General features: G+C 45.0%; 1 protein-coding gene across 3 annotated transcripts in view; it reads left to right on the top strand.

Moving 5' to 3' along the window:
- AFF1 (ALF transcription elongation factor 1) overlaps positions 1-17,941 on the top strand; it is a 182,598-nt gene that overhangs the window by 93,380 nt on the left and 71,277 nt on the right. For all 3 annotated transcript variants that reach the window (XM_069485366.1, XM_069485365.1, XM_069485367.1), the window contains one exon: positions 432-1,355. In XM_069485366.1, coding sequence (XP_069341467.1) covers positions 432-1,355 — 924 coding nt within the window. The remainder of the gene's footprint in view (positions 1-431; positions 1,356-17,941) is intronic.

Below are 17,941 nucleotides of genomic sequence, written 5' to 3'. Positions count from 1 at the left end.
ATTTATACTAGAAGGTGAACGTCTGATTTATCACCATGCTGAGCAAGGTGATGAAACGATTCGGTGTAATTGAGTTGGAACAAGGACCACAGCTGTGAAAATAAGATAACTTATTTTAGAAATTGTTTTTGAAAACAAAATATGAAAATTCTTTGAACGTTGTTAGTCAGAATTGCCAAAGTTTGTGGTTTTCTTTTGTAATGTTAGTCTCCTATAATTAGTAATATGTCTCCATGACAGGCTTTTCAACAGAGGAATTGAGTTAAAACTGCACATTAAATTCTATGTTACACATTAAATTGAGGATTTTTTCCCCCTTGATGATGTTATGTAACATAGTTTATTAAATGGTAATTTTCCTTAAATTTCTTTTTCTTTTTTTTTTTTTTTTTTTTTAAATTATTTTCTAACTCTGCTGTCTTTTTTTCCAGACAGCAAAAGGTGATGAGCTGTCTAGTCGCATACAGAACATGCTGGGGAACTACGAAGAAGTAAAAGAGTTCCTTAGTACCAAGCCCCACACTCATCGCCTGGATGCTTCTGAAAACAGGCTGGGAAAGCCGAGATATCCTTTGATTCCCGACAAGGGGAGCAGCATTCCATCCCACTCCTTCCACGCCAGTGTGCACCACCAGTCCATCCACACTCCTGCCTCCGGACCACTTCCCGCTGGTACCATTAGGCACAATCCAAAGATGGCGCAGCCGCGAATGGAACCAATGCCAAGTCTCCATGCCAAAAACTATGGCCCGCCGGACAGCCAGCACCTGACTCAGGACCGCCTCGCCCAGGAGGCATACAGCTCTCAGCATCACAAGAAGGGTGACCGCAGAGCTGACGGAGATCACTGTGCTCCAGTGACAGACTTGGCTCCCGAGAGGGCGCTTTCTCCCTTGATCTCCTCTCTGCCTTCCCCAGTACCCCCGCTGTCACCTGTACATTCCAACCAGCAGACTCTCACCAGAACCCAGGGAGGCAGCAAGGGTCACAGCGGTAACAGTAACAGCAAAGGCTACTGCCCAGCCAAATCTCCCAAGGACCTGGCCGTGAAGGTCCACGAGAAGGAGGCCCCCGAAGACAGTTCGGTGGCCGTTGCCAGCCTCGGGGCCGCCCCTCCCCAGCCGCCCTCTCAGACGTTTCCGCCGCCCTCCCTCCCCTCGAAAAGCGTGGCGATGCAGCAGAAGCCCACGGCCTACGTCCGGCCCATGGACGGCCAGGACCAGGCCCCCAGCGAGTCCCCGGAGCTGAAACCGCCGCCGGAGGACTACCGGCAGCAGGCCTTCGAGAAGGCCGACTTGAAAGCGCCCGCCAAAGCCAAGCTCACCAAACTGAAGATGCCTTCTCAGTCGGTTGAGGTGAGTGGGATTTCTTATCTTGGACGACTCCAGTCTGAAGACAGGTTTGAGGTGGAAGTGCCTGAAGAACGAGGATGGTGAATCCCTGGCTTTGGGGTGGAGGCGTTCTTTTTTGGCTTTAGGATTCCGCAAAAAACTCAAGATCCATCCCAAAGCCAAAGGGAAAAACATACACACCTGTAGAACCTACAACTCAGTCAAGGTAGAGAACATATTTATTACCAGAAAGTTTCAGAAGGGTTTTGAGCTGTCTTTGTCTCAGGGGGATCCTGGCTTAATAATGTGAAGGGAAAAAAAAAAACACTTTTGGTTAACACTTCTTCAGCCCCAGTTAGTTTTTCCTGAGATTTAAACCATAAAAAAAGTAAAAACAACAGGATAAAATGTTGAAGGCAAAGTTTTTTTTTTTATTATTGTTATTTTTAAGATTTGTTCCCTATAAATTATAAGGATCTTTGAAACTAAAGTTCTGTTCTAATTTTTTATTTACCACCTGACAAAGAAGAGTTGGGTGTATGATGATCTCTCATTTGAGACTGAGTCACAAATAGAATACAGAATTCAACTGTGGGTTTTAAAAGTAACCTAAATACTGTATTTTTTTAAGCCAAGAAGAAAATTTCTACTCCTTCGATAAAAGGCAGCATTATGTTTCAATGAGGAGCATCCGAGCATATATCCTATCACCTAAATTTTAAAATAGTACCAGCTTCTCCAAAATTAATAGTAGTACAGAGTGAAATGTTTGAGGGGAATTTTAAAACTTATCTGTTAATGGAAATTCTGTGTTTTATTGCATGTATTGTATAAACATTCTAATTTGCATATCCATTGCTCAAAGATATTCGTGCCTTCCAGAGACCAATCTTACATAATGCCAGAAGGTAAAATTCCTTAGGGTTAAAAAAACAAAACCAAGGAGAACTTTCAGCATCCTTACCTGGAGAGATAACCCTTATCTTCAAGGAGGAAAATCTGTTTGTTTCTGGTGTCAGCTTTTGGTTTGGAAAAGGAGGTTGGGGTTCTGTCCTCAGTTAGCTCTTCAGCTGTGAGTACCCCCAGATGTCTCCAGAATGTGACTTGTTTGAGGGCTGAGGAAAAACGAGAAAGGGGGAGGAAAGCAAATGGCAGAAATGATCAAGAGGGCGGAACCGTACCTTTGACCCTAATTTATGCAGATTCAGTGCCGGGTGCCATTTGTGGACATTCTGTGCAGGGATGGAGGGTGGGGATGGGGAGCTGTGTGGTGGCGAAGTGAGGTCCCCTCTCAGAATGGTCAGCCAGCCTGTCTTCCGATTCAGACAATAAAGAACTTAATGAGGGTTTCTTTGCTTTGTTTATTAAATAGGGCTAAGTGTATGTTCTTAGTTTGCAGAGAAAGAACAGTTTAATATCCTTTACAGAAAAACTAAAAAAAAAAAAAAATGCTTTTGAATGACTATAAGACAAATTAGCAAGTATATTTGCATTGTCTACCAAACACCCAGCCGTATGGCTAAGGCTGGATGCCAAGGAAGTAGGGGTCCCTGTCCCAGGAGAGATGACGGTGTGTAGTGTAGAGATGGGTCTACACTCGTGAAACAAATAGGAAACAATTGAATACAAACTATCTGGTACTAGGTGCTCAGAGAAAGTTTCAGATGTCCGCCTTCAGACAGTGAGCCCAAGTCAATGCAGCCGGTAGGTTGGTTTCCCAGTAGATTGTCTGGGGAGAGGATCCTGGTTAACTTACTGCTGGGGGCAGGTGGGGGAGGGGGAAGAATAAGCTGAGTTAAGATTTCTCCAAGGTCTTAAAGCCCCTCATATTTGATATATGTTTCATACATAGGACTATGTTAGATGGCCTTTGCGTATTTTCTGAGGAACAAAATCCTCCAGAAATTTGGCGATTGGAGAGTGGGGCTTTCTTGGCGCAAACGCATCTGCCGTCAACAGTTGAGTAGCTGTAAACCTTTCATCTGCCGCCTCTGTTTGCAGTCAGCATTCCTTTTAACGGGAGGGCTTCCTCCGGGCTCTGCCAGCGTTCTCTTGCCAGTGGCAGCTGCCGTGCCAACTGCCTGGGAGCCCCGGGGCACTGCTGGTGAGCGGGAGGGTGGACCTGAGGGGTCAGGCAGAGGGGGGTTCTGGGTGGCCCGTGTGTGTGTGTGTGGGGGGCACTTAGGAGCCAGGAGTCTGGAATGAAGGGGGAGTCAGTCTGGGAAGCAGGGGTATTGGTGCTTTCTGGCTAGCTGTGGGATTTGATTTAGCTCTTTTAATGAATTTCTCACATTTCACAAATGGAGCATTAATTTTCTGTTCACACACCCAACAAAATGGGTATTTTTTTTTTTGAAAGATTTTTAAAATACGGATTGAATTTAAAATCTCAACTTTTAATATTCTGGTGAACCAAGGAAAGTATGGAGACAGAGGACCAAAAAAAGCAGGGAATTCAACCCAGAGCAGGTAAACTTCGACTGTAGACCAGAACATTAGCAATAGCTGGGGTTCTCTTTGCAGCTGGGGTGGAAAGCTGGAGAATGAGGGGCAGAAGAGGAAGCTGGCTGTTGGTTGAGCTGAGAAAAGGGGTGGAGGTGGCTGAGGGGTTTGGCTTTATTTGCTTTAGTGGTCCTAAGGGAAGTCTCTTTCCTGGCACTCCTACTGTGAGGATGGTGGAGTTCTGCCGTTTATTTCATTGCCCCACCTCCCCACTGTTTCTCTGAAATAGTATTTTTTTTAAAATGAGCCCAAACAGGATGGTCACCTTTGGGGAGTGGGGGTGGGGGTTCCTTCTAAGTGTGGATCCCTTGTGCTACTCTCATGGGAAATGTTTGGTTTTCTGTTTTAGTTGGTACCCTAAAGAATGATACTAGGCCGGGCGCGGTGGCTCACGCCTGTAATCCTAGCACTCTGGGAGGCCGAGGCGGGTGGATTGCTCAAGGTCAGGAGTTCGAGACCAGCCTGAGCGAGACCCCGTCTCTACTAAAAATAGAAACACATTATATGGACACCTAAAAATCTATATAGAAAAAATTAGCCGGGCATAGTGGCGCATGCCTGTAGTCCCAGCTACTCGGGAGGCTGAGACAGGAGGATCGCTTGAGCCCAGGAGTTTGAGGTTGCTGTGAGCTAAGCTGACGCCACGGCACTCACTCTAGCCTGGGCAACAAAGTGAGACTCTGTCTCAACAAAAAAAAAAAAAAAAAAAAAAAGAATGATACTGTTTTCTGGGATAAGTCATTCTCACAGTTAAAAAAACTTTTTTTCCCCTAAGATCCTAAAGGAAAAAATTATCGAAAGGTCAATATTCTGACTAAGTCGAGGCCTGGACCACAAAAATCTGTGCTTGGTTTTCTCTGGGAGCATCAGTTGTAGTTTTGTGTCAGCTGGAAGATGTAGGTAGAGCGTGTGAAATGACCAGTCTGAGGGCAGGGCCGGAACTCAGGGTCTCACGTCCAGTTTCCAGCTGTAGAATTGTCGCATCAGAGATGGGCTGTCCAGTTGGAAGGTTGAGATTTCTTTATATCCCTCTTTTCTATCCAGAGATAACAAATGAGAGAGAGAGAACCCTGAGGCTGGGGCTTGCGGTGGTGCACCTAGATACCAGTTTTAGATATAGGATCTATTTTATGGAAGGCGTTTTATTGAAAAGGAGAAATGGAATAAGCAGAGATGGGTATACCAAATTGTATACTGAATTTAAAATATTAGCATTTTAAAGCTGAACATACAGCCCTTTCATTTTGCAAATAAGGTCTAAAAGGGTGAAGTCACCTCACTTGGCCAAAAGTTGTAGTTAGTATCAGATCCAGAGCTAGAACTGACAGTTCTTTGATCTTTCTACCTTTGACTTGTCGTTTGGTAGCAGGTGATGGTGGAGAGATGCATTTTTGACCAGAAGAGTTGAACTTTGCCACTCAGACTGAACCTGCAGCAGAGCCTTGTGGAATATAGTTGGTTTCGTTGCCTGCGTCTGTTTCTCAACTCCAAAGTTTCTTTCATACTTCCTCCTTTATTTTCTTCTTTACCCATTCAAAAAATTGGCATTAAATCCGTACCGTGTGCCAGGCACTATGTTGGCCACCAGAGGAGGCTGCTTCAAACAGGGTGGCCAGGAAAGGGCCCTTTGCGGAGGTGACGTTTAAGTGTGGATGGGGAAATTTGAGCTGGGGAGTGACAGGTCTGCTTTCTTTTTGGAAAGCGGCCCCTCTGGCTCCTAGATGGAGAATGGATTGGAGGGCAGGGGTGGAGGCAGGGAGGCCAGCTGGGAGGTGAGAGATTGGGTGGTGTCTTGGAGTAGGACAGTGGCCGTGGACATGGTGAGAAGAGGACAAATTCTGGGTATATTAGGCAGGGAACTGAGGGGGCTTTGTGGTTGGAGATGGGAGTGGCCTGGAATGAGGGAAAGTGAGGCATCAAAGAAGGCTGGGTAGGTTTTTTATTTGAAAGGTAAGGATAGGGGGATGATAGGAGCTACTGAGACGGAGACGACCAGGAAAACCAAGAGCTCTGATTTTTGACCGATTTGTGCAAAAAACAACCGCCCTTTTCGTTGTGGCCTCTCATGACAGCATGCCGGAATGTTTTGTTACCAAATGCTTGCACCTCATTTCCAAGACCCAAGTGTCACCTGCAACTGTGAATTCATCGTTGGACCCCTTTGATGCACGGCAGCGCTTAAGCTGAGCCTTGCATTTTCAGTAAACCACCAGCCTAACAACCGTACAGACTCACCCGCAGTGGAAAACTGTGTGATAGTGATTCAGTTCGTATTCACATGTGCATTCTTTCCTACTTCCGTATTTAGCTGTCCTGTTATCTTAAACCTCAAGAAAGAGGACTTCCCTGTTATAAAATGATCTAAACCGGGGGTTTACTGCTGTGTGTACAACGGTCCATCTGCTGGTGCAAAACGTCGTTAAGTAGCTCCTCCTCTCACATGTACATCATCCGTTCAGCAACTTTTAACCAAAATATCTTGAGCACCTGTCGTGTTGTGTGTGCCAGGGAGGGGGTCACAGTGATGGGCAAAACCAGATGGTGGTTCCCGTCCTCGTGGACCTTAACCTGTTCGGTTAGAAACTGACATTATTCCAATAATGGCTCAGATCAGTGCGTAAGAAGTTTGACAAGTGCCGTAAGGGACACCAGAAGCGGTTATAATAGGATCAGTAAGAGAGGATTGTGACTCGGCGCTGAGGAGCTCGGGGGAGCGGTCTCCGAGGAGCACTGTGAGAGAGAGCTCTGGGGGTGATGGGAGTGACCGTGGCGCGGGGTGCTGGGGGTTGAGCAGTGTCGTTATTCCAGGCTGAGGGGACAGCGTGTGCCAATGGCTTGCGCCATGGACGGCCAGAGACTGTTGCAAAAAGTCCTCCTGGGTTGTGAGCCCAGCACCGTGGATCAAAGGGAATTTTTCATTCATTCTGAAACTTGGCAGCACATCCGAATCACCTGTTAGCAGTACAAATTGTTAGTTGTTGAATTCCCAGGCCGTACCCTAGGTGGGCTGAGGAGTCTGTTACTGGGATTCTCGTGAAGTTCATTCTATAGCCTGGAAATGACACCTGTTCCGGAAGAGCTGAGAGGCCACAGGGCGTTAGAGAGGGGCCCCTTCCCAGTGGCTCCGGCAGCCCCCTGTGTGTCTCTGGCCCAAGACCCTGCTGAATCGATGGGGCCTTTAGTCCTCAGTAGGACGTCAGAGCAGCTGCAGGGCAGAGATGCGGATGGGGAGCTCTCCTCCTCCCCCCCGCCCCGCAGCTCATGTTTTCCGTTCTTCTGTCCCCGACATTTTCAAGCTTGTGGGGAAAATAGAAGATTCTGATACCATCTTATCTAGCTTCTTAGTTTCTCGTTTCTAAAAATGTTTCTGTTACAGTAACTTTGCTAGAATAGAGCAAATTTAGATTGTGTTCCATGAGCTGGAGCCCAGTGAGCTTGGGCAGACCTACAGTGGTCGGTTAGGAAATCCATAGCAAGGCACGGTTACCTGTGTGCTCGATTCCCCGCTGGTGCTGGGTGCCTGGAGCAGCTTCCCAGCCACCTACAGGAAAGCACAAGGAGTAAGTCATCTGTGTCTGCTTAGAGCCTCGCCAAATTGTAGACTTGAAAAGATCTACATATAGAAGTTTAAGAACAGAGCTGGCTTCAGCATGTGCCTGTAAGTCTAAGCTACTCTGGGGGCTGAGGCGGGAGGATTGCTTGAGGCAGGAGTTTGAGACCAGCCTGAGCAGCATAGTGAGACCCTGTCTCTGGGCGGAATTTCTTTTCTTTTTTTTTTTTTTAAATAGTAGCAAGTGACTGATGCATCTTTTAGAGCAGAAGCTGCAAACAGGCAGCAGCCTGAGGGCTAGATTGGGCCTGTAGACTGTTTTGTTTTGCCTCTATACTATGTTTTGGCTTTCTTTTTTTTCCCCCCTTCCTTTGAGCTAGTATTTACAAACTGGAGAATTCAGATGAAAAGTGAGATTATCGGTGTCATCAGAAAGAGTTAGAGCTGAGTAGAGGTAGAGGGAACCACCTTTAATTTCTGGAATCTTGTAATTGTTTGAAGAAGCACTTTAAGCTATGAGGGAAACATTTTGAGTAATACAGACAAAATAATTTTGAAAAGCTCTAAAATTGCTAGAATTGAGCTAGTACAAAGCTACTACCCAGCATAGCAGACCAAGAGGAAAGGGTGAAATGAAAACTGGAAGAACTGCTTGGGTGGTATTAATTGGAATTGTTTTCGTTGTGTTTTTTACTTTCTATTCCTTCTTGAAAATGCCAGAAGTACATTTGGTACCAGGAGAAGAAATTCCTTGTTCCTCCTCGTTTTTTTCACACTTGAGATGTTTGTGGATGGTTATTGGATCTCCCCATGGGTCTCTCATGTTGTGACTTTGCCAAGATACAGACATTCGACTCTTTTGAGTCTCCAGGCTGCGTGTGCTTGTCTGGGCTCTCACGTGGCCACTCAAGTCATCTTAGTTCCTCTCTAGATTAATTGTGTTTTATTTTGAGCCAGCCGATAATCTTCAGGTACAGAAAACCAGATACTCCAAGGGGAGCCCTGTCTATGATTTGAGTTAGCAATTTTGATCTTGGCTGTTTTGGTGGGGATGACTAGGACTCACGAGATGTTTACATAGAATTCCTCCTAGGAGAGGATCCTGGTTCGTGTTATCATAAGCTTATTTTTTTGGTCTTGGGTTTCTTCTCTCCAGTTGCCAAGAACGATTTGAAAATGATTATTTTCCGAGGTTAGTTTTGCATGTAGAACGCTATAAGCAACTGTTTTTACGTGGATTTTGTTCTTTTCTTTAATTATTGAAATCACTAGATTGACAGTTTTTCCCCCCACAGAGGTTCGAGGTCCACAACCACTGTTAGTTTTCTCTTAAACTTCATTCCGTTCCCTGTTTAAATTCGGCCTACTTTCTCTGCATTTTTTCCCCTAACCCCGTGGTAATTTGTCAAGCCCCATTCTAATCTGTTTAATCCCTTTGGCTGAAGGATTTTGAGATTTAATGTTTTAATCTAGGGGCCTCAGTATTTAAGTAATTAGAGGTCCTATTTCTAGCTCTGGCCTTTGGATAAATCACCTTGGGTTTTTTGTTCCAATTTACAAATAAAGGAACTCTGAGATTTCATAGTGGACAAGAATGTGGAGCTTTGAATTAAGAGAGGAAAGCATTCTGTGTTTCTCTTTTTTGAGTCATTCTTACAATCTCAAGCTTTGTGGATTCTCCTTGTTCTTAGAGCTCCAATTTAAAATACCCCAAAGCCAATATTTGTCTGTTGCATTTTACAAATTTTAAAAATAGAATTCTGTGGTATAATTAGATTTTCCTGTGTTACTCGCAACATTTTTTTCAGGCTTGAGAACATGTGAACTTGTGAAAAAAATTCTTCTTCCCATTATCAAATAATCTCACCATTCTTACAAAATGTTAAAAAACTTTCCTGTCGGGAGTAATTTAGCCACAGAAGGATTCACATTTTCACGTTCTTTTCGGTCGACCCATACTTGAACCTGGATATAAAGGAAGCTAACGGGAGAGAAAGACACATGTATAGTAAATTTATTACGATGTAGCCTAAAAATGCAAAGTATATTCAGCATGAAAAAGTAACGTGGAGCTATTAATAATAGTAATGCTGGCACGGTCCTCTGTCCACCTGACGGTGGAAACTCTAAAAGGCTTTCTACGTACTGACTCATTTGATCCTCACGATGGTCTATGGGGTAGGCGCTATTGTCCTGTTTTACTCAGGGATTTACAGGACAGAGATTGATTTGTCCTCACTCCCCGAGACCTCGCTGGTGGATCTGGGATCCTGACCCACGTAGTCCGGCTCCAGAGTCCACGCCCTGTGTCTCCTTTCAAAAGAGAAGGCTGTGCTTTGGGTTTTGTTTTGTTTTTTGGGTTTTTTTTTTTTTTTTTCGGTGTTGGTTTTTTTTTTGTTTGTTTGTTTGTTTTTTCGTTTTTTTGAGTTGTCATTTGAAGCACTTTGGGTATTGGTGAAAGTGCATCCAAGCCAGCAGTGTAGGGAGAGAGAAGACACAGAGGCCGGACAACCATGAGCCTGTGGATGAGACACAGGGAACTGGGCTCAGGCAGGGGTGAGCCTGCTTGGCAACATGGGGCCCGGCTCTGAAGTTCTTTGGTTACTTACTGAGTAGTTTAGACAAAAACCAGAACCGTTAATGACAGGAAGAAATGACGTTGGCCTCGCAGCGGGCAGCACCACATGGAGTTACAGCTCTGCGAGACTTTGAGCGAGGACTTGAGCCTCACGGTGTGACCAGTGCCTTCGTCTGCGAGGAGGGTCTGATGGACGGAGGTGGCCCACGTGGAGAGCACAGCACCAACCGTGCCTTGCACTTGGTGAGCGCTCAGGAGGCAGCCGTGGGTGCGAGGGAGTGAGTTGAAATTTGAACGGGGCTTTAAGAAGGAGCCAGAATTTGGACAGAGGGCTGTCAAAATGAGGGATTCATGATGTTGGAGAAGCAGGAAGACTCTGAGCATGTTATTAACCTGTTATTTACTTTAGGAATACAGGTGGGAGCAGATCAAGGGGCCCATGAATGCCCGGTTAAGATGATCTAGGTAAATAAAGCCCCCAAGATTTAATACCTGAAGAAAACATTAGAAATAAATAAATGAAAAGCCAACATTTGGTTTGCCAAGATGTTACACACCCCCTTCAGTGTTCCCCCCCTTCAATGTTCCCCTCCCCACCCCCCGCCTGGTGGTGCAGGAGCGGGGGGGGGGGGGGGGGGCGGGGGGGGCGGAGCTCACTCCTGGATAGCAGCGGCCCCACAGCCTGGCAATCTCTGGTGTAAATGGTTTGCTTCGTAAAAATGTATCCACTCTGAAATATTTTACATGCCTCCCCTCCCCCGCCTTTAATTTCCAAAGCACCTGCTTATTTGTTTCTCTCTTGATTGTCACAGCAACCTTGTGAGTTAAGTAGGGCACTTGGCACAGACACCATTTTACATGCCATGGAACTGAGTCCCTAAGAAGTTTAATGATTTAAGCTAGTAAGTGGCAGACACAGGGGCATGACACCCGCGCCCCTGGCTGCTGGTTCCAGGGCTGCGTCTGTCACAGAGCATGGTTTCTGTGGAGTAATGATGTCTTGTGTAACACTTTCATTTACAGTGCCCAGAGCACTCTGTTTTCCTGAGATCAGACATCTCTGCTTTTCTGCGTATTCTCTGATGAATCATGCAGATATTCAAATACGAGGCATGGGACAGATGATTCAAATTAGAGGGTGATTAACACTCAATTTTGGTCTTGGTGGCTCTACGGCTTGCTCTGAGGCCTTGAACGTTGCTTTGTACCTTTCAGAGAAGAAGAGCCAGGTGTGAATTTTCTCAGTACTTTTACCTAAAAGTGGCTCCAAAATAAACAAAAACCCCACCCCCCATTTACCTCTCTGCCTGGGATCTCGTAGAAGAAGGTGTTTTTCCCTTCGCCCTCCATCTGCACCCTTTTCTCCTTTTGGTTACCTTAAACCTTTCCCCTGTCACTCGGCAGCTCTTTTCTGATTGTCTAAAGCTACATTTAGGCCTTTCCAGCTTAGAGCAAAACAAACCCTTCTTTACTCCTGCGCCTTCTGTAATTACCACTTTCTTGTTCCTTCACAGCTAAAGCTCTGGGGACAGAAGCAGGTAAACACTCTGTGCTTTCCTGTCCTCCCACCCACTCTCCCCAGCCGCTGGTGGACTCCTAACCCATGCATCGGAGGAATACTCCTGCGACGCTCTCGGTGGCATTTGACACTGTTGCCCACCCTCACCTGAAACGCTGTCCTCTGTCATCTGGGTCTTCTCCTCCCTCTGTGGACGCGCCTTAAACTGCGTGGGAGGTTCTTTTCTGCGCTTTCCCCGGGCCCCCGTATCAACCATCCATTCTCCTTCCTTGCCTGTCCCTGGTGACCTCATCTTTGCTTGAAGCTTCAATGGCTAAAATGCTGATGGCCACCCAAGTGATCTTCCAGCCTGAAACTCTAACGTTTCCTGAGCCCCGAGTCCTTTTATCCCCCTGCCCACGGGACTTTTCTAGTCCCTGTCGCACAGGCATCTCGACTTCAGCTTGTCTAAAGTGGATTTCATCGTGCGTCCCTTTCCCTGTACCTGTCACTCACGGTGCCCTCCTCCCCCCGGTCCCGTCACCTCCTCTACCCATTTGCAACTCAGTCCTGTGGATATTACTCTTTATAAATATTTGTGGCATTTTCTCCCTTTTCTCTGCCCCTCACTGCCCCCCATCTTTAGTTCGGGTTTTTTTTTTTTTTTTTTTTTTTTGAGACAGAGTGTCGCTTTGTTGCCCAGGCTAGAGTGAGTGCCGTGGCGTCAGCCTAGCTCACAGCAACCTCAAACGCCTGAGCTCAAGCGATCCTCCTGCCTCAGCCTCCGGAGTAGCTGGGACTACAGGCATGCGCCACCATGCCCGGCTAATTTTTTTTTTTCTATATATATTTTAGTTGGCCAGATAATTTCTTTCTATTTTTAGTAGAGACGAGGTCTCGCTCATTGCTCAGGCTGGTCTCGAACTCCTGACCTTGAGTGATCCACCCGCCTCGGCCTCCCAGAGTGCTAGGATTACAGGCGTGAGCCACTGTGCCCGGCCTAGTTCGGGTTTTTATCATCTTTCTTAACTGTGACAACTTCTTTCTAACCTGTCCTCCTGCTTCTTTCCTTCTCTTCCAACTCTCTGCTGCACTGTTCCACGCGAGGGATTCGATGCAGTGAAAATCAGATCGAGTCATTCTTGAGATCCTTCAGTACCTCTCCATTGCCTTCAGGATAAAAGCCCAGATTATTTCTGCTTACCTTCTCGGTGGGATTCTGTCTGTCCCGTCTTAAGGTGTAGCCCTCCTGGCCTGGCCTCATCCCCACCCCCCGCAGCTCTCGGAATCTTTAGGGGTGACTTTCTCCTTTGTGCTCCTGCTCAGGCCTCGGGTTTCAGCATTGTCACTTGGTGTCATATTCTGTTTCTTCCTGCAGGTGGGAAACATCTTGAGGGTAGAAATCAGTTGTGTCTCCTGTGCTTGTTTGCCCTTTGTGTTTAGCACATGTGAGGATGGGGCAAAATGGGAATTTTGCTGCATTGGGTCAGCTTGAGGATTGCTTACCCAATTCACGTTTGTCTGGAATCTCAAAGGTAATTTCTTTTCAATGATTGGCTGGGGAGGGGGCAGTATGATGTGGGACTCAATTTCCCATTTCGGACATTTGGCCGGGAAACAGATATGAAATTCAACAATTTTTTTTTTTTTTTTTTTTTGGAGACAGAGTCTCGGTTTGTTGCCCAGGCTAGAGTGAGTGCTGTGGCGTCGGCCTAGCTCACAGCAACCTCAAACTCCTGGGCTCAAGCGATCCTCCTGCCTCAGCCTCCTGAGTAGCTGGAACTACAGGCATGTGCCACCATGCCCGGCTATTTTTTTTTTTTTCTATATACATTTTTAGTTGGCCAGATAATTTCTTTCTATTTTTAGTAGAGATGAGGTCTCGCTCCTGCTCAGGCTGGTCTCGAACTCCTGACCTCGAGCGATCCTCCCACCTCGGCCTCCCAGCGTGCTAGGATTACAGGCGTGAGCCACCATGCCCGGCCTAACAATTTTTTTTTTTTTTTTGAGGAAATTTATTTATTTATTTATTTATTTATTTTTTTTGAGACAGAGTCTCACTCTGTTGCCCAGGCTAGAGTGAGTGCCGTGGCGTCAGCCTAGCTCACAGCAACCTCAAACTCCTGAGCTCAAGCGATCCTCCTGTCTCAGCCTCCCGAGTAGCTGGGACTACAGGCATGCACCACCATGCCCGGCTAATTTTTTCTATATATATTTTTAGCTGTCCATATAATTTCTTTCTATTTTTAGTAGAGATGGGGTCTCGCTCTTGCTCAGGCTGGTCTCGAACTCCTGAGCTCAAACAATCCGCCCACCTCGGCCTCCCAGAGTGCTAGGATTACAGGCGCGAGCCACCGCGCCCGGCCGGAAATTTATTTTTTTATTTATTTTTACCATTTTCTACCTAAATGTTTGTCAAGTAATTTTAAGCATTTCTCCATGTGGGTTTGAAAATAAGCAACCTAATCCATTTATAGGAAGTTCTTATTTCTGGCCTCGTAATTGCTATACTTTTGAGTTTGGAGAGTAATCAGATTGTTTTATGTACAATAAAAACTGGAAAGCAATGATTTTTATGTATCTGTCATGTATATAGGTGCTTTCTTTTGTATTACATAAAACACCAGGTTCCCTTTAGCATATATGTATTTCTTAGAAGTGGTGCATATAATAAAATTGCTGTTAATTTGGAACAGGATTCTCAGTCTTAAATGTTAATGTTTTGCTATTGAATGAATCACTTTTTTTGGCCAAGCTTACTGGGTGGGGCATTTATTCTTTTAGACCACAAAGGTATCATTAACTGGTATCCTAGTAACTTAAGAATTATTGACCCTGCAAATGCCTGGCTAGCAACCTGGGCTTAATTTTTCTAGTAAGATAAGTGATCTTGCAGTAAAGGGGAAAACAGAGACCAGGGTCCTTATCTCCCTTAAGTTCTCTCAAGATTCTAGCTAACTAGTTGCTAAGACAAGGGAAAACACTGACGTGTGGTTCTGAGCCTAATTGAGTCTTTTATTGTGTTCTGACTCGCCTAACACCATTTATTCCATTCCAGTCATGTCAAATAACTGTGGTTTGTTTTGCTTACTTGGAGCATGTTTCTAGTGATCTGTGGGGTGGCATATGCCAATCTGCTGAAGGCGGCCTTGGCAAGAGCTTGTGCGGCAGAGAGGAATAAAGTGATGAGACTTTATTTAGCAATAAAGTGATGAGACTGCCTCATGCCTGTCCCCCCCCACCCCCACCCCAGGTGGAGGGCCTGCTCAGAATCTACTTGAGGGTAAATGCCAGGTAGTGATGTATACACTGTATAAAGCTGGACTGTGTTTGGCCTAAACAGAGGTTTTTCTCTTAAAAATGAACACGTCGTAATCTCTTATTTCCCCATTCCCTCACTTGGGAGAGAAGGAAGCATTAAAGCCGCACTGGGGAGGGAGAGAGTGGTTGTCGACAGAGAGGCAGTGTCTAGAATAGTATATTGATTTAGTTGCCAACATCTAAAAATTAGTAGACTTCACGTTGACATCTGGATTTTGTTTGTTTTTTTCCCGTTAAAAATTGGAAGCATCCGCAGCGTAAGACTTGGCATTCTTGCAAAGCAACGCTTGGCTGACCCCCTTAGACGGGGTGCCCGCTCTGTCTCGCCCCAGTCCTCTCCGGGCCCCTCACGCCACCTGCTCGATCCCTGTGTGGTGTTCTCTCCCTGCGAATCAAACTATTTCTATATGCGCGTTCCTCACTTAGGGCAGACCCCATATAAGAACCGAGACTCTCAAAAGACACATCTTCCCAGTAAGATTTGCGACGAAATGTCTGTAGTGTTATCTAAAGTAAAATATGATTAATTTTTCAGACTTTTAAAAGAAACTATGTAAAATAGAAAAAATTTTGCTTCTTTTGACCCCACATCCAAACGTGGAGATATTTTCCTATAAGCATTTAAATGTGAGATTCAGGTATGTGTTCATTAGAAAAGCAAAAACACTTAATGTTCGCCTACTTAACTTTTTTCTTTTTAGGTGGCTCTACCAAAAACCATAGAATGGATTCTCATCCTCCTCGTCACCAAGTAGAATTAGTTTTCCTGTATGTGCAATGAGGAAGTGGTTAGTTACCTTAGTCCATTTGTGCTGCTCTAACAAAATACCTTAGGTTTGGGGAATTGGTAAATAATAGAAATGTATTCCTTACAATTACAGAGGCTGGGAAGTCGAAAATCTGGGTACATCTTGCTGCATCCTCACAGAGCAAAAGGGATGAAGGGGCCAACTCCCTCCCTCAAGCACATTTATAAAGCCATTAATCCCACTTATGAGGGCAGATCCCTCATGGACCTAATCACCTCCCAGTGGTCGCACCTCTTGATACCAGCACCCTTGGGATTTAAGTTCCAACGTGAGAATTTGGAAGGGACACATATTCAAACCATAGCAGCAGTCACTGATGCTCTTTTCAGCTCTAAAACATTATGATTCTTTTTTTAAAAGTTTGGGGCCGGGTGTAGTGGTTTACACCTGTAATCCTGGCAGTTTGGGAAGCTGAGGCAGGAGGATCACTTGAGGCCAGGAGTTTGAGACCAGCCTGGGCAACATAGTGAGACCCCATGTCTACCAAACCTCCCCCTGCCGCCACCTCCTCCCCCCCAATTCAGACAGGTACGGTGGCATGCAACCGCAGTCCTAGCTATTGGGGAGGCTGAGGCAGGAGGGTGACCTTGCTTGAGCCCAGGAATTCAAGGCTGAATGAGCTATCATGAGGGCACTGCACTCCAGCTTGGGTGACAGAGTGAAACCCTGTCTCTTTAAAAAAAAAAAAAAAGACTTTAAATTTGAGCAATTAGTTGCTGATGCAGTTCTTTATACCAAGTCCAATAGCATATCCTTTAATTTCAAATTATTTTTATAGCCAATAACAGGAAGCTTGTTTTCAACATTCATTCAGCAAACAAGAATTTCCCTCTTTCCTTTGATCTTAGCAATATTATTCGTTTAGTTATACAGACAATTCATGTTTAAGTTTCTGTAGGGTACAGGTGGGCATTTACTCTTTAAGGGGCTGAGGTGTAACTGGAAAATGTCTGAACTGTTTTTCTTGGGTATCATTTTTTCTCTAGAGGTATGGTTGCTGAGAATTTTGATGTGTTAACAATACTTATTTAATTATGGATGAATAAATGTGTAATAGAACACGTAATTTACTGAATGTTAGAGTCTTTGGAGGTTGGAGGAAAGGAAAATTATACTTTAAGATTTTTTCTGAAATAAGTAGGTGAGGCTTTCAGACATTCTATATAGGTAGTGGTAGAGAGCATGAGTTTGGTATTAAGGAAGACTTGGGTTGTAATCTCTCTTTACCTTGGACTAGCTGTTACACTGCAGCCAAACTACTTAACGTGTTCAAGCCTCATTTCTTATCTGTAAAATAGAAATGATAGAGCATTCCTCATAAAGTGGTTGTCGGGTTTGATGAAGAAAATGTATGTGAAACTCTTAGATCAATACCTGGCATATACCATGTACTTAATAATGGCTACTGTATCTACACGATTATCATAGTTATTTTAACATTGTCTCAATGTGTGAGTGTAGTAGATTTATCTCTTTACTTTGGCTTAGGATCTAAAATTTTGAGAATTTTAATAGTTTTGAGTGTTGAGGCTTTAACAAAATAGGAACAGGAAGTAATGTTTCTGATGAATGGAGCTGTGGTATCGGAATACCTGGGTTCATTTTCCTTCACATTTAAATGGGACAGTACTCCCTGAGTATAGGGCTGTTGTGAAAATTAAATGGGACACGTTTGCCTGACATAGGCTGTGGGATGTACCACCTTAACATGCATAACAGTAGAAGAAAATTTACAGAGGAGGAAAAATGTATATTATCCATCTTCAGGTTGTCTTCATTGACTTTACTATGCCTAGAAGTCGCCAGAATCCCAAGAAGTATCCCAGTGTTTTATGTTGGTTTGATGGTGTTTCTCAGTGGTTTTGGTTGAAGTAATGAAATTCTTTGTCATTTAGTCAAGTTGGTAAGTATGATGCTTTTAAAACAAGAGGCTTGGCCGGGCGCGGTGGCTCACGCCTGTAATCCTAGCACTCTGGGAGGCCGAGGCGGGTGGATCGCTCGAGGTCAGGAGTTCAAGACTGTAATGGGTTAAGGGAAGAAAGACACCCCTGTAGGGTTAACTTGTTGAGAAACTCTAATGAATGCTATCTGCTTCTGTACTAAGCTTGCTGGTCTGGGAACCAGGGAGGTGGGGAGGATGATTGCCCTGTCATGGGTTCAACATAGGCCTAAAAGATAATCAAGATAAATGTGGTATGCTTGATCAGTAAAATAGATGACCTTTTACGTCAGTGATTGCAACCTGTTTTGTGGCGCCAAGGGGTCTATGAAATCACCAGACCTCCGGGCGGTATAACCTTAAATTGTTAATGATTATCCTGTCTTTGTTCTCTTTGTTCTTCCTATACATGT

This window comes from Eulemur rufifrons, chromosome 13, assembly GCF_041146395.1.
Source record: "Eulemur rufifrons isolate Redbay chromosome 13, OSU_ERuf_1, whole genome shotgun sequence".
In the NCBI taxonomy this organism is placed as follows: Eukaryota; Metazoa; Chordata; class Mammalia; order Primates; family Lemuridae; genus Eulemur; species Eulemur rufifrons.
This window is presented reverse-complemented; position numbering and strand designations above follow the sequence as displayed.